Source organism: Hyaena hyaena, unplaced genomic scaffold (assembly GCF_003009895.1).
Source record: "Hyaena hyaena isolate Hyena2069 unplaced genomic scaffold, ASM300989v1 scaffold_580, whole genome shotgun sequence".
NCBI lineage: Eukaryota > Metazoa > Chordata > Mammalia > Carnivora > Hyaenidae > Hyaena > Hyaena hyaena.
In genome coordinates, this window is record NW_024081213.1 from 197,557 (window position 1) to 221,840 (window position 24,284).

The 24,284-nt window shown below is 39.7% G+C and overlaps 1 protein-coding gene across 3 annotated transcripts; it reads left to right on the forward strand.

Moving 5' to 3' along the window:
* Positions 1 to 1,694: 1,694 nt before the first annotated feature.
* On the forward strand, positions 1,695 to 23,630 carry LOC120248309 (influenza virus NS1A binding protein). 3 transcript variants are annotated; one of them, XM_039256611.1, is made up of 15 exons: positions 1,695 to 1,783; positions 9,503 to 9,730; positions 10,467 to 10,595; positions 10,813 to 10,982; positions 11,115 to 11,190; positions 12,525 to 12,698; positions 13,011 to 13,136; positions 14,442 to 14,549; positions 18,686 to 18,812; positions 19,034 to 19,258; positions 19,723 to 19,844; positions 19,939 to 20,065; positions 20,152 to 20,283; positions 20,410 to 20,583; positions 21,854 to 23,630. In XM_039256611.1, exons 3-15 carry the CDS (start codon positions 10,485 to 10,487, stop codon positions 22,105 to 22,107), a joined length of 1,926 nt encoding a protein of 641 aa, XP_039112542.1. In that variant the 5' UTR covers positions 1,695 to 1,783; positions 9,503 to 9,730; positions 10,467 to 10,484; the 3' UTR covers positions 22,108 to 23,630. The 3 variants fall into 3 exon arrangements, with proteins under 3 accessions (XP_039112542.1, XP_039112544.1, XP_039112543.1); XM_039256613.1 differs by having other exon boundaries at positions 13,011 to 13,016; XM_039256612.1 differs by lacking the exon at positions 1,695 to 1,783 and adding an exon at positions 3,195 to 3,323.
* The last annotated feature ends 654 nt before the right edge of the window (positions 23,631 to 24,284 follow it).

Consider the following 24,284-nt stretch of genomic DNA (forward strand, 5'->3'; position numbering starts at 1 on the left):
CGCGAGATCATGACCTAAGCGAAAGTCGGACGCTTAACCAACTAAGCCACCCAGGTGCCCCTTTTAAACACTTTTTTAATGTTCACTTATTTTTGAGAGACAAAGAGACAGAGCGTGTGTAGGGGAGGGGCAGAGAGAGAGGGAGACACATAATTTGAAGCAGACTCCAGGCTCTGACCTGTCAGCACAGAGCCCGCCATGGGCTCCAACCCACGAACCGCGAAGATAGTGACCTGAGCCGAAGTCGGACGCTTAACTGACTGAGTCACCCAGGCGCCCGATAGTTTATATTTTTATTAAACACTCTCCAAATCTATCTTGTCTACATTAAATATTAGGAGCAAAACCTTCTAATCTGCTACTTTAGAGGGTTGAAATTGCTAGCGTTCTATTTTCAAGTTTTCATCTGGACTATACAGTAATTGGATAGGCTTGAGTCTGGAGTTGCCTAGAAGACAAATGAAATTAATTAATTATGCCATTATCCATAGAAAATGTAATCTGTAAATGTGAAATTCCATACAAGGCAAGAATGCATTGACTGATCACACTGTAGCTTTAAGAAAAGTGTTGACTGTTTCAGGTCACAAAGGGACTATTTAGTGTAGAGCAAGAGGGACCATGTGTCCAGCAGGCCACGCAGTCATGTGCCTAGCCCAAGTAGGCAATTCATGCTCTCACTGAAAGAATGAAACCCTTGGTATTAAAAGAGCTTAAGAGTCATGTACTCTAATAGTTTCGTTTGCAATAAAAGTGAACACTACTGTCGGTTATTAATGATCAGAAGACAAAAACAAGGGCCCAGTGGCAAATGGCAGTCTTTTTCCCCTGAAGACAGAAGGGTCATATTAATAGAAATCTTGGTTCCTGTTTCCTCCGACAGTTTAATGGAGGGAAAAAACGGAAACTCCTCTCCTTGCCTCAAGATTTTAGAATGAAATGTTTCCAAGCTTCTGTTGCAGATCAAGAGCCCCAACATTTATTTTTCCTGCTCCCGTAAGCATAAATAGTTGATGATAAAGAATGGTAGGCTCCTAGAAATGTCTGGAAACGAAGCTGAGCAGTCATTTACAAACAAGGTTAGATCGAGACCGCTTAAGTGCCTTCCCCAAATCAGGATAAACTAACGGGGACATCAGCCTGGAAGCCTCTGCCGAACTCTAAACAACTTTATCTCAGCAAATCCCCTCACCTTTAATCTAGGAAACTTTCCAGCATGCCCTTCAGAGTCACATGAAGTTGCTGTCAGAGCCCAGTATACCTCATGTGTCCCCGGAACGGGTTTGCCTCTTGGGGACAAGGTGGCGGGGTGGATAGCTAGCTTTGGCATGAGGTCTAAAAGGCCCCAGAAGGTTAGGATGGGGACCGCCGATTCTCCAGCCGATTCTCTTCTTCCAAAAGAGGGCGAGACCAGCAAAGAACGGCCTGTTCTCCGAAGGGATAGCCGCCCTCAGACAAAGCAGAAACCCGGAGGTTTTTATAGCAACACTAATAGAATAGAAGGCCTTCTCTGACCTCTCAATGGTTTGTTGTTGTTTTTTTCCTATTACTGAGTCTTCTCACCGCGTCTTCCCCCAGCGTGCCTGTCTTCTCACAATCTCCACGCCCCCTGCTCACTCACCCCACCCTCCAACAAAGGTAGGAACCCACGGCCCATCACACTCAGTTCCACAGCGGCCAGCGCCAGTCTCGGGCGGTTGCCTGGAGGTAAATTCGACGTCGAGAAATCTCATCTCCCACGTCTGAGCTCCGGCTATTGTGCCTCTAGGGGGAGGCAGAACAGGTGAGGGCGGCTGGAGGAAACCAGTTCCGGCGCAGTCCGCAAGGGCGCAGTGAGGGTGCGAGGCAAGGGAAGGAGACGACCGCGCGCTAAGGTAAAAGGGGGCGCGCCCCAAGCACCCCCCCGTCTCCCTGGGATCACCTTGCCTTGACCTACTTGAGCCCAGCAGGAATGAGCGAACCCAAAGAGGTGAAGGAGACGGACGGGGCGGGGCGAGCGGGGGGCGGGGCCGCGAGCAGGAGCTTCCTGGTGCTCGCTTGTGATTCGTCGACGGTTCGAGCCGGAAGCAGCTTGGAGGCACTGGCGGCGGCGGAGGCGGCGGCGGCGGCGGCGCACGTGGTGACGTGCGAGGGGGGTGCGGCGCGAGCGGGCGGCGGCGGCAGTGTCTCCGGGACGCGCGTGGAGGTCGGTCGCTCGGAGCTGCTCGGCAGTTTCTCCGCCTGCTGCTTTGGCGCGGCAGTGCCAGAGAGCGAGTCCCCGCGAAGCCTCGGTGGCGCTGCCCCGTCCTCGCAGCCTCCACTGACTGGCCGCTCGTCGTCCCGCTCGACCGCTCCCCCCCCTCCGCGGCCTCGAGGCGCTTTCCGTTGCGCCGATTCCCGCCCGCTTCCTCCTGCTCCCCATCGAAGCACCAGACATGAGTTTTTCCATCTCTTCAGAGATGAACCAGGTAATACGCGCAGGTCCTAGGCAGCGGAGGAGGACGAGGGCGCGACCGGAGTCCTTTGCTGAGCGATGGCGCGGGCGGCTGGGGGAGACGGTGCGAGACGCGGAGCGGCGCCTTGGTCCCGGGGGAGGACGCTCCAAGCCGCTGCCGCCGCTTTCTGGGGGCGAGGAGCGGGCGCCGCGCGAGGTCCGCGCTCCTGGCGCTGCCATGGTTGCCGGGTCGCGTTGGCGGCCGAGGCGGGTGCCGAGGAAATAGGGCGGGAGTTCTTTGCTCGAGGGAACCTCGTGGGCCTGGGTCAGGAATGACTACCGGAAGGAGGACGCGGGAATCTCTGTTCCCGGTGTCCAGATTCGACTCCTAGCGTCTGGGTCTAACCGAGGTCTACACTGTCTTCCCCGAGAGATCTCCCAGGACCCGGCGCCTGTGGGCGGGGAGCCGGCCCCAGGCGGCATGGGGGCCTGGGGTGGGGTGGCACCGCGTCCGGGATCGCCGTGGGCCGCGGGGTCCTTTGTTCCCGCTCCACGTTGCCCGCTTTTCTTGCCAAGCGCGGGGAGAAGAGGGCGGGAGGAGGGAGGGAGCGGCTGCCCTGACGTGTCGGCGCTGAATGACTGCTTGGCCGGCCAATCCCAGCCGGGGGTGTGCGGGCGCTGGGCGCCTTGCCTTCCAGCCTTGGGAGTGGGCGCCCGCCAGGCCGCGCGGGGAAGGCCTGGGGCTACAGGACACTCCAGTCACTCTGGGGCGATCGCCACTTCCATTTTTACCAAAGCATTTGGCGGAGAGGTTTGCTCCTTTTCCGTCCTTGCACGCGTCTTGCAGAAGAGTGTTTGATTATAAGTTCTTAATGGTAGGAAAGTATCGGGCAGTATCAGATTGAGAACGGTAAGTAGACTTAACCACAAATATTTTAGAAATAGATTTGCTTTTCCCCCGGTTCATAATAGATCTATTGTTGAAACAGCCGACGTTTCCAAACCCATAGCAAGTAGAGATCAGATGCCTAAAGTCATTGTTTCCTAATGTCTGATGCCAGCGATGGAGGATTAGAATGCCATGGTATCAAGCGGTTCTTTGAGGACTTTGTGTGTGGTGATCTTCTGTCTAGTAAGAAGTAACAGCTCTGGAAGCCTAGTACTATTAACAGTTGAACAAGTACCGCATGGACTAGACTATCAGAAGCCATAGTTTTTTCTTTTTTTTTTTTTAATGTTTTATTTATTTCTAGGAGAGAGAGACAGCGTGAGCAGGGGAGGATCAGAGAGAGAGGGAGTCACAGACTGAAACAGGCTCCAGGCTCCGAGCTGGCAGTCAGCACAGAGCCCGACGCGGGGCTCGAACCCACAAACTGCGAGATCATGACCTAAGCGAAAGTCGGAAAGTCGGACGCTTAACCGACTAAGCCACCCAGGCGCCCCAGAAGCCATAGTTTTTAATAATTCTAGAACAAGCAGTTATTTAAGGATAGCAAAATACTGGTGAATAGCTTTAGGCATCATCCTGCTGAAACTCTGTCTTAAAGATGATGAGGAGAGCAGTTGTATTTGTGTATCTGGAGATGAGGCAAACACTGACTATTTAGAATTGGATTAACAATAGTATCGTTTAATGGCATCTGCCAGGCTACTTATCAAATGTCTATAATTGGTAGTTGGTGAGTAAAACCAGACTAGAACCATTGACTTAAAAGAGTACCAGAATGATTTTCCTCTGTGTTTTTCCAATATATGAAATCTCTGTAGTTGATAGTAATTTTTAAATTCAGCTTAATTTGTAGTTCTGTTTTTCTAACTTTACCCCCCAAAACAGGATCCCAGGTTTTGGTTTTAGTTTTAAATTGCGGTCTTTTTTTTTTTTTTTTTTCTTTATATTTGTTTTTTGTTTTTTAAAGTAGGCTTCATGCCCAGCATGGAGCCCAACACTGGGCTTGAACTCACGACCTTGAGATCAAGACCTGAGCTGAGATCAAGAGTTGGAGACTGAGCTACCCAGGCACTCCTAAATTAGTGTCTTTTTGGCCACTTTGGAGTGGGGGTTTGTTTTTCTTGCTTGAGATACAGTTTAGGTGGCAATTGATGTCATTTTACAAATGTGGTTTTTAATGTAAAATGGTCTCTTATTGGAGAAGTGTCTTAATCACTAAGATGAATTACTAAGATGAAGCTCCCCTGAAAGTCATTTCATTGACTTTTAAACAAGATGGTCTTATAGTCAAATCTCCATGAAGGAATTCTTAGAGGCAGAAGATCCTCCTACCTTCTTGTGCTAGAGAGTGTGAATGGAGAAATTGTGAACAAGGAAGTGAACTCTGGGTTTTTGTTAGCAGAGAAAATACATGGCTCATCTTCACTTGTAAGCTTGAGTCACCACCTTGTAAATGATTTCTAAACCTTATCGGTATTTTCCCACCTATCAGATCAGTATTCTTACACTTTTGGTATCAATCTGGATACCCAACAGGTACCTTAGCATAAAAAGCAAATTCTTATTCTTCCTTCCTAATTTTGAGCACGCGACAAACTAAAGATAACTGTTAGGTTGTTTTGAATTCTAATTTTGGTACTAATTTTGATAAGGATCCCACACATACCCAAGCTAAAATATCCTTACTGCCTTAGTTATTAGTAAACAGGGGTATATAATATCTTAATGTGCCTGCTTCCATATATTACCTTTTACTCCAGACCATCCCCCACATTTCTGCTAGAATGTTCTTGCTATAATCCTTTTCTATCCTCCAGCATTGTTTAAACCTTAGCATTGATCTTTCTTACTTCCTCTCCCCCTCTACCGTATGCATCCTGATGGCTCCAGTTTCTGGAATATGTAGGCTGTCATACCCCTTTCCTCTTTTGTTTGAGCTGTTTTCACTGCTTGATTTATCTGTCTTATCTGTCTTTTTGGTTGGTCTGTGAAGTATTCAGGGCTGAGGAATGGAATTAACTCCATTGGTATTATGAGCATCCCATTCCAAATTGTTCCTGCCATATGTTTGGTGCCATAAATGTTTGTGGATGTGTGAGAATTACAGAACGGTGAGGATGGAGCAAGTGAGTGAGTTTGGTGAGTTTTGATATAGATGATGGTGACAGTCATTTCAGAGGTGACCCTGGGAATTTGTAACTTTTGGTTTTACAAAGATTTACTTTGTATTATTATAAAGTCCTTTAAAAATAGAGTTTATTTTGTGAGTGGGCTGCCTTCAAAAGATTACCTTGAAACTTTAATATTTGTAATTTGTCTTGAGCTTTTAAGGATGCTTTGAAAGTTTGGTGATAACATTTTATCTTCCACTTACTGGAGGCCCGAAAAGAATTTGGAGGGGAGGCCATATTGTGCCTACCTTTTTTACAACTCTTGGATAAGACCTGTTGAATTGTATTTCAGTTAAGCTGATCTTTTGGGGGTCTGTGGTAGTATAACATGTGGGCTTCTGGTGGTTGCTAAAGTCGTTTAATTACTCATTTATGAGTCTTCTGCTTCCCTTTTCTTAGACTGGCCATATGAAGGAACTGAAATGTATTTACTGGAATATATTGTATCTGACCCAGTTTTAACTTTAAAAGTGGATTAGTTGAATGTATATTTTATTTTATTTTATTTTTTTTTATGTTTTATTTATTTCTAGGAGAGAGAGAGAGAGAGACAGCGTGAGCAGGGGAGGGTCAGAGAGAGAGGGAGATACAGACTCCGAAACAGTCTCCAGGCTCTGAGCTGGCAGTCAGCACAGAGCCCGACGCGGGGCTCGAACCCACGAACCGCGAGATCATGACCCAAGCGAAAGTCGGACGCTTAACCGACTAAGCCACCCAGGCGCCCCAGTTGAATGTATATTTTAAATACCAAAGAAAACGTTTCTTAATTTTAATTCCAGTATATGGGGCACCTGGGTGGCTTAGTCGGTTAAGCGTCCGACTTTCGCTTGGGTCATGATCTCGCGGTTCGTGGGTTCGAGCCCCGCGTCGGGCTCTGTGCTGACTGCCAGCTCAGAGCCTGGAGACTGTTTCGGAGTCTGTATCTCCCTCTCTCTCTGACCCTCCCCTGCTCACGCTGTCTCTCTCTCTCCTAGAAATAAATAAAAATTAAAAAAAAAATAAAAAAAAATTTTAATTCCAGTATAGTTAACACAGTGTTACATTAGTTTCAGGTGTGCAGTAACGTGATTCAGGCAGTTCCATATGTTGCTCATTGCTCATTAAGAGAAGTGTACTCTTAATCCCCTTCACCTTTTTCACTCATCCCTGTACCCACCTGCTCTCCGGTAACCGTCTGTTGTTTGTTCTCTATAGTTAAGAGTCTATTTTTTGGTTTGTCTCTCTTTTTCTTTCGTTCATTTGTTCTTTAAATTCCATGTATGAGTGAAATCATGTATTTGTTTTTCTCTGGTGTATTTTGGTTAGCGTTATACTCTCTGAATCTATTTATGTTGCAAATGGCAAGATTTCATTCTTTTTTATGGCTAAGTAATACCCCATTGTGTGTGTGTGTGTGTGTGTGTGTGTGTGTGTGTGTACACATATGTGTGCCTGACATCTTTATCCATTCATCTATTGATGGACGCTTAGGCTGCTTTCATAGTTTGGCTATTATAAATAATGCTGCAATAAACATAGGGGTTCATATTCCTTTGAATTAGTATTTTTCTACCCTTTAAACACCAAAGAAGATTTTAAGTTTTATTCTTTCATATAACTCTAGGGTGGTGGGGCCTTTGGTTAGGGCTTTCAAAGAAAAAAAATGTGCCCACATTTTTTTTCCACCAGCTACTGAGCTTGAGTTTCGTAGAGCAAACTGAGATCTTCTGTAAATTTTTAAAGTATTCTGAAACTCACTTTGCCAAATGCTTACTGTAGTGAAAGTGAAATGTGAACAACTCCAAGACATGGTTTTTAGGCAGGAGTTCATATGACCTCCTCCAGCTTAGGAGTGGGTGAAAGTAGTACTGTGGATGAGACCCACAGTATGTGAGGACAGTAACTGAGTAAGTTTGTTGCATTAACTTAAATGTCAAGTGATCTTGGGTTAGCTCTTAAAATGGGATAGGGTTGTATTAATCATTAAAGAGATGAAGATCATACTGATATTGATATACTAGAAAGTCCTCAAGTACTAAAGGTAGTAGAACTCTGTTGCAAAACTAATAGTATTGTACAAATTTGTATGCTAAGAGTTGCTGTAGAAGTTTTCCAGTGTTTTCTTCCAATGGACTGAAGTGATTTTAACCATATCTCCCCCCCCCCCCCAAATAGATACCATTTTTATTCTTGGTTAGATTAAGACTAGGTTACAGATAAACACTGAATAACGAATAAAACTGGTCGGTGTTTAACATGTTTCTAAATCTCTGTATCATCATGTTTATGGTTTTTCAAAAAGCACGTTTTAAATATATTGCCCTAATTTGCATGGAGGGTCCCCTGTCCTACCCACCCCGTTCACCCTTCTTTTTTAAGAGCAGCTTATGGAACTGAAGTGAGGAGTTACGACCTATGTCTGTGGATTGGCCACCCCAGTATATACCATATATATAAAAATTTTCTTAATTTGAGCTGGGTCTTGGCTGAAAATGTTTGAAGTTTTCCTTAGGATAGTGTTTTTTCTGTGTACGTGGAATTGTGTGGTAATTGGAAATCATTTGTTAGAACTGATTTCTTAAAAGCTGAACAAACTAACCTAGGTGCAACTGTAGAGCAGAGGAAATCAATATTACATAATGGTATGATACAGTTTCATTGCAGGGGTAAGTATTGACAACAATCCCAACCTGAGTCAGAATTACTCAGGTTTCCTTGAAATAGAACCTAAGTTATGGAGAAACCAGTTAGGACATGTGGGATCCAGATCCATTACAGACTGTGCATGTGTTGAACTTAACAGTTTGTTCAATTAGAGTTGGACCAGCCTCCAGTGGATTCTGGGCTAAGTGATTATTCATTCACCCGAATATAATTGTTAGATTTAGAATTCTGCATGTGATTGATGTATATGGAAGATCCAGGTAATTTTAAGATGTCCACTTTAAAAAGTATGCACATGTTTCAAATAGTTTATTTGGTTCTGGTTTCCTGAATTAGACAGTGGTGTTATAGCAGTTCAGGTGGCTAAAAAATAAAAAGTACCATCTGATTTGACACTTGTAGTTGATGACGTGTAAATGAGGTAGGAGGGCCGAATGTGATTACTTTGCAGATTTGGTTTGGACCAGAACTATTCCATTGGTAGTTTATTACTGTAAATGAGAAAAAGGACCATACAAAGAACAGATATCAATATTTTCCCTGTTATTTATTTAGTTCATTTCAACAAAGTGCTCATTTTTATATTTAAGTTTCTAGGCTAGTTATTTTGGTAGTGAAGAGATGGATACAAAGAGGCTCTGCCTTCCAGGACCTTAAATCAAGGAAGATAAGGAGGCCCACAGAAGCCAAAGCCAGAACAGATTAGCGGGATGACACATACCTTTCAGAGAGGGCTCAATATATGGAAGACAGGAAGAAACTTCTCTCAACTGGGGGTATTGGGAGGGGCTCTATGGAGGTAAGATTTCATCTGGCAGAGGTTGGATTAAGAGTATTCCAAGAAGAGAGAACACTTTGAGCAAAGGTACAGAGAATGGGAAGAGCAGACCACATTTTGGGGAATAGTAGATCTGGTTTGACTGTAACATTGTATTATACATGTGTGGGAATGATGCCCAAAGGTTGCTTGCAGGCTGGTTAAAAAATGGACAGGAACCTAATAGAATCTTATAGTAAAGAATATTAGATTTAACCAATATTTATATTCTTTAATCTTGTGCTTACATATTTCACTTAAATGATAAAATGTTATTAGCTCCTGTCTTCCAGGGACGAGTGTTTTGTTTTTGTTTTGTTTTTGATCACCGGAATAGTTGCTGGTTAAGTGAAAAATGTTTATGTATAGTTGCGTTTGTATTGGTTATTTTCTGTTAGAGCCGTCTACATCAGCATTCCTTTGAGATAAGGACTTTGTATGATATAATCCACTTAGATCAATGACAGTCTTTGATCATTCTGAGTATCTAAAATTTGTCATTATTACAGATTATGATGCATGATTATCACAGAAGAAATTCATGTCTATAGCTTTTAAGGACTTGATTACATCATTTCAAGCCTGATAGTTTTGGAATCACCATTAGAGCTTAAGACACCTCTGCCTTCACTTCAACCACCCGTCTTCATACCTTGAGGAAGTACTGAGTTTTAACACTCCTTTGTCCTTGGATTATTTAAGACATCTCAGAAAAACATTTCTCACCAGTTCAGTAGGTAAGTGAATATTCATGCCCAATGAAACATTAAGACACATTGTTTTTCAGAAGACTATGCCAGTACACTAACAGGCTTTCATAATTTTTCTAAAGGGGAAGTCAGTAATCATTTTTAGAAAAAAACTTTTTCTGTTTTTCTTTCGGTAAACTATTTTGAATTTAAATAAATCAGGGCAAACTGAAATCTATTACTGCTTTTTAGTGATGGATTTGTATAGCCATTAGTTCACAAGGTGAAATGGACATTTTTTAAAAGAACATTAAGTGTCTAGCATGTAATCTTAGGAAATAAGTGATTTGGAATATCTAAAACTTGCAAAGGGGAAAGATTTAAGTTTGCCTTATTTATCAGTTTCCCTCATTTGGGAGTAAAGGAATGACAGCAACCCAAATCAAGGAAACCTCTAAGTGATGGTCACTTTACATCCTAAGCTTCTTAAGTTGCTAATTGTATAGGTTTGGTCAGGGCTGCGTTTACATTTCTTCCCCCTCCCAGTGAACGTGCAGGGAAACCTGGGCAAATTGTTGAGAAAGACTTAGGACCAAAATAGAGCTGTACAAAGACTTGGATATCTAGTGCCAGTGTTGTTTCAGCAGTGTTTTTGTGTAATAAAATTTTTGTGATGTTGACAGGATAGAATTTGAAAAGAAAAATACTGTATTACTCTTTAAGGTATAATTATAAAGATCACTGTTCACTAGTAAAACAGTTTGGCTTTCTTTGTGCCCTTTAGCCAGATTTATAAGGAAAAATGATACCCAATGGATATTTAATGTTTGAAGACGAAAATTTTATTGAGTCTTCTGTTGCCAAATTAAATGCCCTGAGGAAAAGTGGCCAGTTCTGTGATGTTCGACTTCAGGTATTTAAACTTACTTGGAAAGCTACAAAATTAATATTTTATTACTAAAAGCAGTTTTTGGATATGCTTATTTTCTTTTTCATGATAGGCATTTGATGAAAGAACTTCAAAAAACAATGATTTAGCTATAAATATTAGATAAAGGACCTGATGTGGTAATTAACTAGAGAAACAAATCATCCATAGTACTTCTAATTGTAATTCCTCACAATTTCAGGTCTGTGGCCATGAGATGTTAGCACACAGAGCAGTTCTGGCTTGCTGCAGTCCCTATTTATTTGAGATCTTTAATAGTGATAGTGATCCTCATGGAATTTCCCATGTTAAATTTGATGATCTCAATCCAGAAGCTGTTGAAGTCTTACTGAATTATGCCTACACTGCTCAGTAAGTACTTTATAAATTGTATAATTAGGGGATGTCATCAGGAAATTCCAACCCTCTAAATGTATTTGAATTAAGTAGTATCTGTGTTTTAAGACCTTGGTATCCAAGTGATAAAGAACTTTTCTTTAATAGGTTGAAAGCCGATAAGGAATTAGTGAAAGATGTTTATTCTGCAGCAAAAAAGCTGAAGATGGACCGAGTAAAGCAGGTAGTGTTACCAGAAGTAACATTTAAGGAGGACTGTTAATAACAAGTCTGCTTTTACATAGTTAAGATGCATAATTTGTCATAAGACATTTGTTAGTCTCAAGAACTTGAAAATGGCTCCTCTTAGAACTGAATGTTATTTTAGCCAGTTACTCTAGTAAAGTAGCAAGGTCGTAATGTCCTCTCAGATAATTTGAGATAAACTCTTGCTCTTCCAGTAATCTTCACTGGCTGGGTAGCTGTGTCAGTCACTCGTAGCAGGATTTAAAATATTCTTGGGGTGACTGGGTGGCTCAGTCCGTTAAGCATCAGACTCTTGATTTCAGCTCAGGTCTTGATCTCGCAGTTGGATCAAGCCCCGTGTCAGCGCTCCATTCTCTGTCATGCTCTGTGCTGGGCTTGGAGCCTGCTTGGGATTCTCCCTTTCTCTTTCTCTCTCTCAAAAAATAAATAAATAAATAAATAAATAAACATTTAAAATCTTCTTGTTTTTCTCAAGAGTTAATCATGGAACTTAATATTCTCAGTTCACTGTTCTTCTACACTTGGGAGTTCCTCTGTAAAAGTACTCCTAGAATGTAACGCTATTGAAAACTGCCTAATAATTCATAGAATAAAAAGCATTTAATTCTCTAATTGGGGGTCAGTAAACTGCAAGCCTCAAGCCGGTTGTTTGTTAGAAAGTTTTATTGGAACACAGCTTTTATTTACATATGGTCTCTGGCTGCTTCCACCTGCAGTTGACAGAATTTAGTAGTTGTGACAAAGACATTAATGACCCAAAAGCCTAAACCCTTTAAGAGGAAGTTTCCTGGCCCTTCCTGTAATGTCCCTCCTTTGCTTAAAAATCCTTCTGTGGTTTATAGCACATACCCCTCAAGTTAGCATTGCAAGTTTTCCCTAATGTAGTTGCTTTGCTTCCAAAATTATTTTCCTACTTATCTTTTGCTCCAGCCAAACTAAATTATTCCCAACTGCTTCCCTACTTCTGTCTGCAGTCAACATCATCTCTTGTGTAGATCCCAGTTCAGATACTGCCTTCATGTTGAAGCCTTATCTAATTATTCTAGTTAGAAATACTTATCTACACATTGCATATGCGTTATCACAGCATTTCAGTTTGTTGCATCTTTCCATAAACAACTTAGACATTTGTATGACATTCTTTGTTTATTGTTTGTATACATAGGTTCTTCTCTCTTTTAAAGTTGTTCTATTAAGGCAGTGGTGTTTGCTTCATCTTTGTATCTTCAAAGAATGCTTACACATTGAGTATTAAATATTCATTAAATAAAATATATGTAAGTGTGGTCACTTGTGTATTTCTTTTCCCAGGTTTGTGGTGATTATCTACTATCTAGAATGGATGTTACAAGCTGCATCTCTTACCGAAATTTTGCAAGTTGTATGGGAGACAACCGTTTGTTGAATAAAGTTGATGCTTACATTCAGGAGCATTTGTTACAAATTTCAGAAGAGGAAGAGTTTCTTAAACTTCCACGGCTAAAGGTAAGGAGTAAAATTTATAAAGATCTAACTACTTATTTTCAGTTGCTGAATCTTTGTTCATGTTTCAAGCATGTAAGTAATGGTTGTGAAAAAGTACATTGAAATGATACTGTCATTTTTTAGCAGTGTAACAGTTTGCTGCATCTCAGTTTGTTTTCTTTATCTTTTGGCTACTGATTTTCTTACAAATGAGAATAAGTGTATGGGATGAGATTGGGCATCTGTGACCGTTTTACTAGGAAATTGAACATTAAGCTGAGAATTAAGAGGCTCAACACTGATCTATGTGTCCTTGTTTTTTCCCGACTGTAGTTGGAGGTAATGCTTGAAGATAATGTTTGCTTGCCCAGCAATGGCAAATTGTATACAAAGGTAATCAACTGGGTGCAGCGTAGCATCTGGGAGAATGGAGACAGTCTGGAAGAGCTGATGGAAGAGGTTAGTTTTAAAGTAAATGGGATTCAACAATTCTTAATTATTTTGCTATAACATGAAGGATTCCCTTTCACTTTTATTTTATAACCATGACCCTAAAGAATTTAAATTTTGCTATAGGTACCCCTAAGCTGAGAAACAGGGGGGGTGTCCAGGTGAGCTGAATGAACTGTTCAGTTTGGTCTTCTGCTTTTCTTTTTTTATTTCTTTGCTTATTATGTGCTGTTAACTTCCTTTAAAGTAGCATGTAATTTGCTTTAGAAATGGGAGGTGGTACTGAAATTTTCTGTAGATTCTTAATTTTTCTTCACAGGTTTTTGCTTAAATTTGATAAGTAGGTAAAAGCTTCTAATGGTTGTTCCTCCCCATTGATTTATCTCCCCATAGGTTTATTAACAAAACTAGGATACCCAAGACTGAAGAAACAAGAAGAAACCTCAAGTGTATTGACACGTAAAGAAGCAGCAGTCCTGCCCCAGTTCTCCTAAGAAAAATCCGCTGTGGGCAGAGAACGATGATGATTTAATGGTGTTTACTCCTTTACAGGATTCTTTAAAGCTTTGTGTTTTTCAATTCGGTTGTTCATACATATAGTCATTCACTTAACTTGGGCTACTTTTGAAAATTAACACAAAAATTTGATGGAGAAATGGTGGGAATTAAACATATGCAGATGGAGCAGTGACCTTGAATTTGTCATTTCACTAAAGGCTTTCCGGGTCTGTTAGGCCTTGAAACGTACTGTTAGCATTATGTTCTAAGAACGCTAACAGGTGATTTTTACATTTTATATCATTTCCCACTTGAAAATCAGGTGCATTGACCATATGTTTGCATCTGCTGAGGGAGGTGTCTCTACAGCTTGTTTAGAGGTTTTTTTTTTTTTTTGCTTTTTATCTGTTTTTCTTGACATTGCATACAGGACAGAAATATGTTAATGCATATCAGAGCACTTCATAGTCCATATTTTATTGTAAATATGTATATGCTTTAAGAGCCTATATATTGTATTAGTGCCTTTTTTTTAATACTATATAATAGAAGCTGTGGAAAAATGAAGATTTCTTTCAAGCCAATCAAGCCAAGGACTCTTCGGCCAGTGTTAGAAGATTCTGTATTTTATTTTTGTTTTTTAAATTTTTACAACCATGACATGTATTTTCTTTACTTCGGGATCCTGCCAGAGCAAGATGTCAAGAAGTTCAAGAAGCACACTGGAGGTTACCTGGAGGCGTCTGTGTCATCTGCATACTAGTGGAGTAGCCATGGAGACGGTAGCCACATGGGTGTTCTGTTGCTGTTTTGCAGGTTCAAACCTTGTACTACTCAGCTGATCACAAGCTGCTTGATGGGAACCTACTAGATGGACAGGCTGAGGTGTTTGGCAGTGATGATGACCACATTCAGTTTGTGCAGGTACACATTGCACATCTGAGGTAACCTCAGGTTAAAATGTGATTAGAGCATTTTCTAGTATACTGAAATTTTCCTTTAAGAAAGGAAAGTGGAAGAATTTCATTGGTATAACCTAACAAACATTTTCAGGACAAAACAAGCATATCTTTCTTAGAGTTACTACTGTTTTGCCACATAAAAAGAAATTCAGCAAATTAGGAAACCACATTTAGGTTTTTTTTCCTCAGTGAAATAGGATTTATAGGTAGTAAGAAAAATGGCCAGTAAGATGAAGCAATATAGAAATTGATTTTTTTTGTTAGATTACAAAAAATAGTTGTTTGCAACAGGGAATGGGTGTTGTTAGACCCAGTTGTTAAAAAAAAAAACAAAAAAAAACTCAAGGCATAAAACTTTTTTAGTTTCTGGACAAAAATTTAGAGAAAAGGACACAAATCATAAGTGTCAAATAGTGAACCCACTAGTTCACTGCTTGGGTCAAGAAGAGATTTCTGTGGCCTTGGAAGCCTTCCCTTGCCTCTTCCCAGTCACCTCCTCACACAGCCTTAAAGGAAACCATTATTCTAACTTCTGAAACAATAGAGGAGTTTGCCTTTGAAATATATATAAATGGTCATACGGTATGCATTCTTTTTGCTTGGCCTTTAGCTTCAACATTGTATTTGTGAGGAATAAACTAAAGTAGGCCAGTTAACGTAGTTTTAAGGGGTGTTTTCTCTTTAACAGAAGATAAATGTAGAAGCAGAAGTGACCTGAATGGTGACGTTATCAGGTATTTTGTGGCAATAGTGGCCAAGTATCTATATTTTTCACAGAAAGTGTTTGTGTTTAAATTAGTTGGGAACTTTGTTCATAGTTTGCATTTTGAACATTTAGGATATTTTCCCTTGTACTCTAAAGATCCTTTTTTTTTTTTTTTAAGTTACTTTTTCAAGTGGCAGGCCATGATGTTAGGACACAAAAATATGTAAGAGACAGTTTCTGGTTGCTGGGCCGTCTTATAGTAGTAGACTAAAACAGTACAGTCTTAGAAGAGGGATCTACAAAAGGTATAAAGGGGAGGGGATAGAGGAGCCAAGAGGAAAGAAACTAGGGAACTTTTACAGAGGAGGCAACATTTGAGCAGTCTTTGGATTTAGAGGAGTTTGCAAAGCAGCAGATAGAGGAAAGTTTGTCAGATAGCAAAAACTACCTGTGCAAGGATGATAGCTTTAGAATGGCAAGTCACAAGATTGGGAAAGTAGGTAAATGCCACCTGATTAGGGCTTACACTTTATCCTGCAGGTGGTGGGGAACTTTCAAAGTTGAGTGACACAAACAGATCTGTTTTCTTTTCTTTTTTTTTAATGTCTATTTTGAGAGAGAGTGGGGGGAGAGCAGAGAGGGAGGGAGAGAGAATCTCGAGTAGGCTCTGCGCTGTGAGCACAGAGCCCCACACAGGGCTCTCAACGACTGCGTGATGAAGACCTAAGCCCAAATCAAGAGTTGGATGCTTAACTTGACTGAGCCACCCAGGGGCCCCTGAACATAGATATATTTCACAACTTTAATAATAACAGTGAAAAACTGGGCAGTTGTCCACCAATCGGGCATTTGTTAAATTACTATATTTCTGTGCAGCAGAGGTCTAATCATTTTAGACCCGTGGTTAACTACCAGGTGGTCTCTGGGTCATGGGACTTCAGTTGATCTGTGGTTTCGTTTTTCTTAGTTTACTAAATGGTTGCATTAAACCCTTATATTTTTATGGCCAAGTACAGAGGGTATATTAAAGCTTGTGAGACCAATGTATAGATTACTATAAGCAGTAGTTTAATTAAAAAAAAAAAAAAAAAATGAGGGCTTGGTCCAGGAGCATGAAGGAGGAAAAGTGGACTCTAAGCATTTATAGTTTCGAAGATTGAGTGAGTCCTTAGTGATTGTTTAGAGTAAGAAAATCAAAGAAAAGGAGGATCTTGAGAAAGCAGGATTCTGATGTGACTCTTTAGAAGGTGCTTCCATGGATAAAGATCATGAAGTAAAATAGGATAAGGGGACACATTAGGCTTGAAGAATAGGAAAAGAGGTTGAGAAGCCATTAAGAACGAGGAAATTCGAATCAAATTGTGTTAGAAAGCTAGCTAACATAAGCAGAGAAAGTTTGAAGGAGGACTAAATTGTTAATTGTGTCAAATCATTCTTTTGGAGGTCATGTAAAAGATGGTTATGAATATCTCTTCTGCTCTGGCTTTGGAAGGCCACTTGGTAACCTTAAGTGGGTATAAGTTCCAAAGAGAGTAAGGTTAAGAATATCTTAGCTTGAGAAGTAGTAGTGGTTGAAAAAGAAACAGCCACCAGAGATTACCCCCTGGGGAGCCTGAGGCAAGGAAAGTGGGGCCAGTGGGTAGCTGTGTGGGAGGAGTTGATACAGGAAAGTCTGAAGATATGGGAGAGGAAGGGATTGTATTTGAAAGATCTGTATGTTTCAGAAGGTAAAAAAGGAGTTCATCAGCACCTCTGTATGACTTGTTATAAAACACTAGTAGTGTTCGTTGTTACTCTGCTTTCCTCTTTCACATTGATTTTTCTCAGTTATAGTCCATATGTTAGAACAGTTTTCTTACTGCAGTAAAAACACTGAATGTAAGCATCATCAATTTATGATACTTTGGGTCCCTTCTTCCTACAGGTTGGGATGGGGTTTTATATACCTTGGAATTTCTAGTAGCAGAGGAAACAAGTTTGTCATAGTATAAAAAGAGTGGCTTTATGCTCAGAATTTCTGATCTTTATTTTAGGTGTATTACCTTAGGTAATGCATATCTTCTCTGAGTATTGTTATCTATAAAATGGATTGGCAGTATTGCCCTTACTCCATTAAAAGAGATGATGTGGATAAAGTGCCTAATTATACCTAGGTTTATGATAAATGTCAAAGTAGAATTTAATGGTTACCGTTAATATGGTACATTCTCTGCCTTTTTTCAAAATAGCCAACATAACATACGCTATAACCATGCTTGTTGACTGGCCCAGACCAAACTGTGATAGTTTTTTACAGCTTTAAGTAGCTACCAAAATCTTTTCCTCTTAAGAGTTGTTACATGGCTCTTTGCTTCCATAAGAAACAGATTTCTGCTATAAATCTTAGCTACCCATGTGGCTCTGGCCCTGGACCAAAATAAGTGGATTAGCACACTTGGTGTCAGGTACTGAAGGGGGTGGTACCTGTTCATCTGGTAGTGCTTCTTAGGGTATCTTGACTCTTCTAATTCCATATGATCATATATTTTAAAAGTGTCAAGGGCTAGTAACATAATTGGAAGAAAATCATCAAAAGGAACTCATACACAAGAAGAACACAATGTAATTCTTTTACAATCATTTGCAAATTTGTAGCTTTGCCCATTTCTCCCTCTTAGTGTTCCTATACTACTTTTGTGACTGTTTGGTTCTTTTAGTATTACTGTTTTACTTCTGATTACTATTTTTTGTTTTTGTCTTTCGATACAGTTTGTCTAGAAAAGAACTCTATAATACCTATACGGTGGTCCAGAAGAAATATACTTTTAAGTGTTTCTTGTAACTGCCACTTTTGTCCTGAGAAATAGTTCTCAGAGGGACTGGATTGGATATCTGTCTGCTCACTTTTTGCTGGCATTGTATGAAGGATATCAGTATATATGACTTAATTAGGTTTGACAGTTTCTTGGAGACAGTGGGCTAAATGTAATCTTTCAGATAATTCATGCCATTTTAAATTAATCTCTTGGGAGATGGTTCTATACTTAATATAAAGAGTATGTGAACTGTGAGGTTATGTAGATTAAGGGCTTTTTAAAATTTTTTCTCCACCCCCCCACCCCCCACTCCCACATTGAGGTATTCTGATACTTGATCTACAAGTTGCTTGATCTGCAACTTGCTTCAGCTGAGCTTTTCCTGACCTGGCTCCTTGTGTAGGTGGAGTTGTTTAATTCTCAGTGGAGATGGAAGGATGCAAGTGTTGGCTTGTGTTAAATTTAGGTGTGCTTTAAATATTCTACATAGGTGAAGGATTTTAGGTGTTTTTTCAGTGTTGCGGAATAGCTCAGGAACAAAGGTACACCAGGCATGGTCTTTGGCTAGGTTTCTGTAGCTCCCTTTTGATTTTGCAGAAAAAGCCACCACGTGAGAATGGCCATAAGCCGATAAGTAGCAGCACCGGATGTCTCTCTTCTCCAAATGCTACAGTACAAAGCCCTAAGCATGAGTGGAAAATCGTTGCTTCGGAAAAGACTTCAAGTAAGTGTACTCATCAGATTGACTTTATTTTTAAAGAAGAGTTGAGCAGAACCATTTAATAACTTTGAAGCTGACTATTCATGGGAAAAACTCAGAAGCCATTAAATTTGGAAAACAGTAGCAGATCGTTCCAGTCTGGGATCTGGAATCCAAGTCAGGATCACACAGCAACCAAAAGTAGTAATAATTGCATCTTAAACATAGAACTCTTATGCTTACAGATAACACTTACTTGTGCCTGGCTGTGCTGGATGGTATATTCTGTGTAATTTTCCTTCATGGGCGAAACAGCCCACAGAGCTCGCCAACAAGTACTCCAAAACTAATTAAAAGTTTAAGCTTTGAGATGCAACCAGATGAGCTGATTGAGAAGCCCATGTCTCCCATGCAGTATGCACGGTCTGGTCTGGGGACAGCAGAGATGAATGGCAAGCTCATTGCAGCAGGTAAGAACAGAGGATGAGTGTTTTCTTCTTGGAAACTTGCAACTGGCTAAGCCTCTACATGGACATTTGTGCTTGCTTTGTGACATGTGAACTCTGGAAGAGAGGGTTTCATATGCCTTATTCCTTGGCATTCCACTTTACCACATTCTAAAAAGACAAAGGAAATGTAAATACTATTGTATTGCCTAACCTTTAAGTAAATGTCTATTTCTAATTCTTAAAAAACTGTAAAGTAGCTAAATTGTTTTGTCCTAATTTTCAAGCCAAGACTAAGCAATTTACTCATAGTGATAATATTTGGCTAATACATGCCCTGAGTTAAAACATCAATTAATGGGGCCTTAATAAGTTTGTGGATAAAAATACTTCTTCTCATTGTGCACATCACCTAAATCATTCTGGACAAGAAACCCTCTTCTGATTTGATATCTTAAACATGAATCTTGATGGATTTTTTTTACCAGGTGGCTATAACAGAGAGGAATGTCTGCGAACAGTTGAATGCTATGATCCACGTACAGATCACTGGTCCTTTCTTGCTCCCATGAGAACACCAAGAGCTCGATTTCAAATGGCTGTACTCATGGTAAGTGGTTTATTGCAGGAAGAAGCAATCCATGTTTAGCTGTTTCTCATAACTTGAGAGTGGCAGAAATTCTGATCTCGTAATTTTGACACAGGGCCAGCTCTATGTGGTGGGTGGATCAAATGGCCATTCAGATGACCTGAGTTGTGGAGAGATGTATGATCCAACCATAGATGATTGGACTCCTGTTCCAGAATTGAGAACTAACCGTTGTAATGCAGGTAAAATTACTTTTCTTCTGAGATCATCAGTATTTAAATATGGCAATTAAATTATCAATATATAACTTTATTTTATACTCACATAGGAGTATGCGCTCTGAATGGGAAATTATACATTGTTGGTGGCTCTGATCCATATGGTCAAAAAGGACTGAAAAACTGTGATGTATTTGATCCTGTAACAAAGTCGTGGACAAGCTGTGCTCCTCTTAACATTCGTGAGTTGATTTGGGTTTTTTTGTCAAGTGTTTTTTTAAAGATCTCTGAGTCAGTAGTATGTGTAGTATATGCACTTAAAGTTTTGGGAGATAAAGTCTTAATTTTGGTTTGACTTGATATTATAGGTAGACACCAGTCTGCAGTCTGTGAGCTTGGTGGTTATTTGTACATAATTGGAGGTGCAGAGTCTTGGAATTGTCTGAACACAGTAGAACGTTACAATCCTGAAAATAACACCTGGACTTTAATTGCACCCATGAACGTGGCTAGGCGAGGAGCTGGCGTAGCTGTTCTTGATGGTGAGTGTCGAGATTTCGAAAAGTAAAGAATAGGGAGTGGCAAGAGTGTATTCTAATATTCCAAGAGAATGTCCATGATAACTATGCACTTGTATAATTAGAATTCAGAAGCAGCCATCGTTTCTGAGGCAGTGGGAATTGGTGGTTTGTCTCTTAGAAGTCATTTCTAATTCTAATGAGAGACTCGGTACTTGAAATAATAATACATTAACACACTACTCTTTTGATGGGTTCACTGAATGAAGTTCTCTAAGTCCGTTCCTTAACCCATATGCAAAATGTATCATCTTAGAGTTCCAGTTTGTTCCTTCAGAGTAAGAATTTAATGAATTTTATTTGTAAAGCAAAATAAGTGCAAATCATCTAGATTCTGGTCTCTTCTGTCTACTCCATACCTAATTGGAAGCAAAATTTAAGACCATTTAAACAGATCTTTAGATGGATGCAGCTTTCTTTTCACATCCATTGTACTGATTTACATGTTTAATTATATAGTTATAATAATGAGTTTAAATAGCATGGTCTTGGGAACAAAGTGGAATCGTAGTTAAGCTTGTGGCTCATCTGCTGAAAGCATAGATGTGTAGACATGCCAGCAAGTAACCTGCAGCCTGCTCTGAGCCTTGTCAATTCTTCTATAAATATGTGGTTGTAGATATAGGAACAATCAAATGAGAAAATAATGAAGTTTTTAAAGCTACACAGTGCTTAATGCTAACATTTTGTGTGTCTGAAAATAATGAAATGCTCTGCATATATATTTGAAAACAGTAATAACTCTTGGTCTGTTTCTAAGAAGTTTTTGTACCAAAAGAATTTTATAGAATTAGAAAGCTCATGAGAATGTTCGGTATCTGAAAATTGCTTTTCTATAACTTTCTATCTGAATCTTAGTTCTTAGGCACTGGACTAGTACAAAATCTCCAGTGCACAGAACCACTCTGGCTTGCCAGTTACTAGCTGCTGCTTTAGGCGAGTTGTCCAGCTTCCTTGTGCCTCATTTCTTCTGTGAAATGGCAGCAGTAGTAGTTCACACAAAGAATTGTGAGAATTGTGCTTCAGTTCGAGGCTGCCCCTCTCCTTGTAAATTGCTGCAGTTCCATGTATGAATGGGTTTATTTGTCACTTTAGGAAGGCATTTAACAAGTATTTTTTGATAGAATGAGCAGGCATTTCTACCAGAACCACCAATTTTAGCAAAAAATAGAGATTTAGGAGTTTTTTTCCTTATCCTCTCTCTCTAGATTTACCTTGGTTTATTCTCTTTTAGGAAAATTGTTTGTAGGTGGTGGCTTTGATGGTTCTCATGCCATCAGCTGTGTGGAGATGTATGACCCAGCTAGAAATGAATGGAAGATGATGGGAAACATGACTTCACCACGGAGCAACGCAGGGATTACAACTGTAGGGAGCACCATTTATGCGGTGGGAGGCTTTGATGGCAATGAATTTCTGAATACGGTGGAAGTCTATAACTTTGAGTCAAATGAGTGGAGCCCCTATACAAAGATTTTCCAGCTTTAACAAATTTAAGACCCTTTCAAACTAACAGGCTTAGTGATGTAATTGTGTTTAGTAGAGGTACACTTGTGAATAAGGAGGGTGGGTGGGTATAGATGTTGCTAACAGCAACACAAAGCTTTTGCATATTGCATATTATTAAACATGCTGTACATACTTTTGTGTTTATTGGGAAAGGAATGCAAAGATGAAGGTCTGTTTTGTGTATTTTTAGGAGTACTTTGGTTATTTTACTTTTTGGAAGTTGATATTGTAAAAGAATAAACCAAGACTTGATTGGGCATGTCATTTCAAGAAGTCCCCTCTCCTCCACATTTGTTTTGCCAATTTGCACATTAAATGACACTTCCTTCAAACATGTATTATGGGGCAAGAGGGGTAAGGCTTAAGATTGAGGCAGTTGGGTTTTTTAAGGGCCCTTTTTCAATAACTGGAACACTATACAAAAGAGACTTATTTAACTAGATGACAATGACTATTTTTGTTTTTATTAAAAGAAAGCTGACATGCCTACCAAGATTTAATCTTTTATGATTGCCTTTTTATAACTTTTTATATTCTCAGCACAGTGCTTTACCTATTGAAGATATGGCAGATTCAGATTACTGAAGCAGACTGGCAGTCTTAAAGGATTCAGAGTGAGGGGTTTCTGTTGTACACTCAGAATGCAAACTTCAAAGCTTTTGCCTCAGTTACTTTTTTTGTTTTTGAGAATGCAGTACTGATGTTTATTTGAATGGAGTTGCTGAACAGTAACATAGCTGTGATTTTTATTTGAAACACTGATTTCACATATTTCGACAACTTGAGGGTATATTTTATATAGCAGGACACTTAATATATAAGAACGGTGAAGTACTTTATTTTCTAAATAATTCCTGTCTGTATTTATCATTAACAAAATAATCCTAGATAGTAGCCCTCGGTTGTCAAAAAAATTAAACTGTATTGGGTTTAAGAATTCAGCCTTTATCAGAACTATGTTTTTGTTCAGTTTTTCTATTCACATGGATAAATACTGGTTGGGGTGACTTTTATCGAATGTGTAGTGCTACACACATAACTGATGGTGCCAAAATTAGCACATCCTAATGCTTGCGGCCGATACAAACGTATTAAAGGTACTTTGCAGGAAATCCTTGCACCATGGAATTAATATCCAGATGTTGTTTGTGTACTCATTCATTACTAGAAGTCTTGGGGACTATTTTTTTTTCCAGTAATGATGAGTTTAAAGTATTTATGGGAAAACAGTTACCTTATGTGTCTGAAATAAGAACTGATGGTAAGATTTTTTTTCTCAAAGAAGATGAAGAAGCCCACAGGAATCTAATGAGCCAACTAGGACAAGATCATCAGTGGCTGACTTGGGTTAGGAAGAAAATTGCCCACTGGTACTCTGACACCTTGTTTTTCTCATTTATTCCACAAAGAACCATCATGAAAGTTAACTTGGTAGCAGTATATTTATTGCTGACTATATTGCTGGTTTGGTTAGAGACTAAAACTACGTTGGCAGATTTGAATTTGCCTCATAGGGTGATTATTTTTTTTAAGTGGACCTGTATATATTCTATTTAGCTCAACGAATAAAATTTCAGTTGAGGATTCAGCAGTAAAATCCTTGAAATTACTTCTCAGTTCCTAAGTAACCTAATTCCTAAGTAGCATTAAGCAAATATTATGTGTCAATATTTTGGGTTAGAGTTTTCCAATATTATATTATTGATGCCAAACAGGTAGTTTGGTGGTAAAAAGTATGTTTTTAAACTATGTTTTGAATATAAGAAGCTCCCATAAAGGGAAAAAAACCCTGCTCAATTACCAGTTTACATTTACCTACATTTAAAAGGTACCTGTTTTCTTGAGGGAAGAAGAAAACATGGATAGCCTCAACATAATTAAAGTTTTTACCACCAATGTGGGTTTTGAAGTAATTTAGAAATAACAGTGTTAATAGTTACCCTTGAGGTCAATTGTAATAATGCATAAAACATACTAGGTTCCTAAAACAGCAAAACTAACATACCTGCTTGAATTCACAACAGTTGGTTATACTCAGGCATGGCTTTTATTGTGACTTTCATTGTGACTTTCAAGGTAGGGTTTTGATTTTTGGCTTCTAGTTTGTCATGTATACCTCCCCGTTCAACATGTTTTAGAATTCCTTACAGTTTAGG

Coding starts and splice junctions, on each gene's coding strand:
- LOC120248309 (XM_039256611.1), top strand. CDS start 10,485: ATGATACCCAATGGATATTTAATGTTTGAAGACGAAAATTTTATTGAG. Junction 10,596..10,812: donor TCTGTGATGTTCGACTTCAG/GTATTTAAACTT, acceptor TCACAATTTCAG/GTCTGTGGCCATGAGATGTT. Junction 19,845..19,938: donor TTCAAATGGCTGTACTCATG/GTAAGTGGTTTA, acceptor ATTTTGACACAG/GGCCAGCTCTATGTGGTGGG.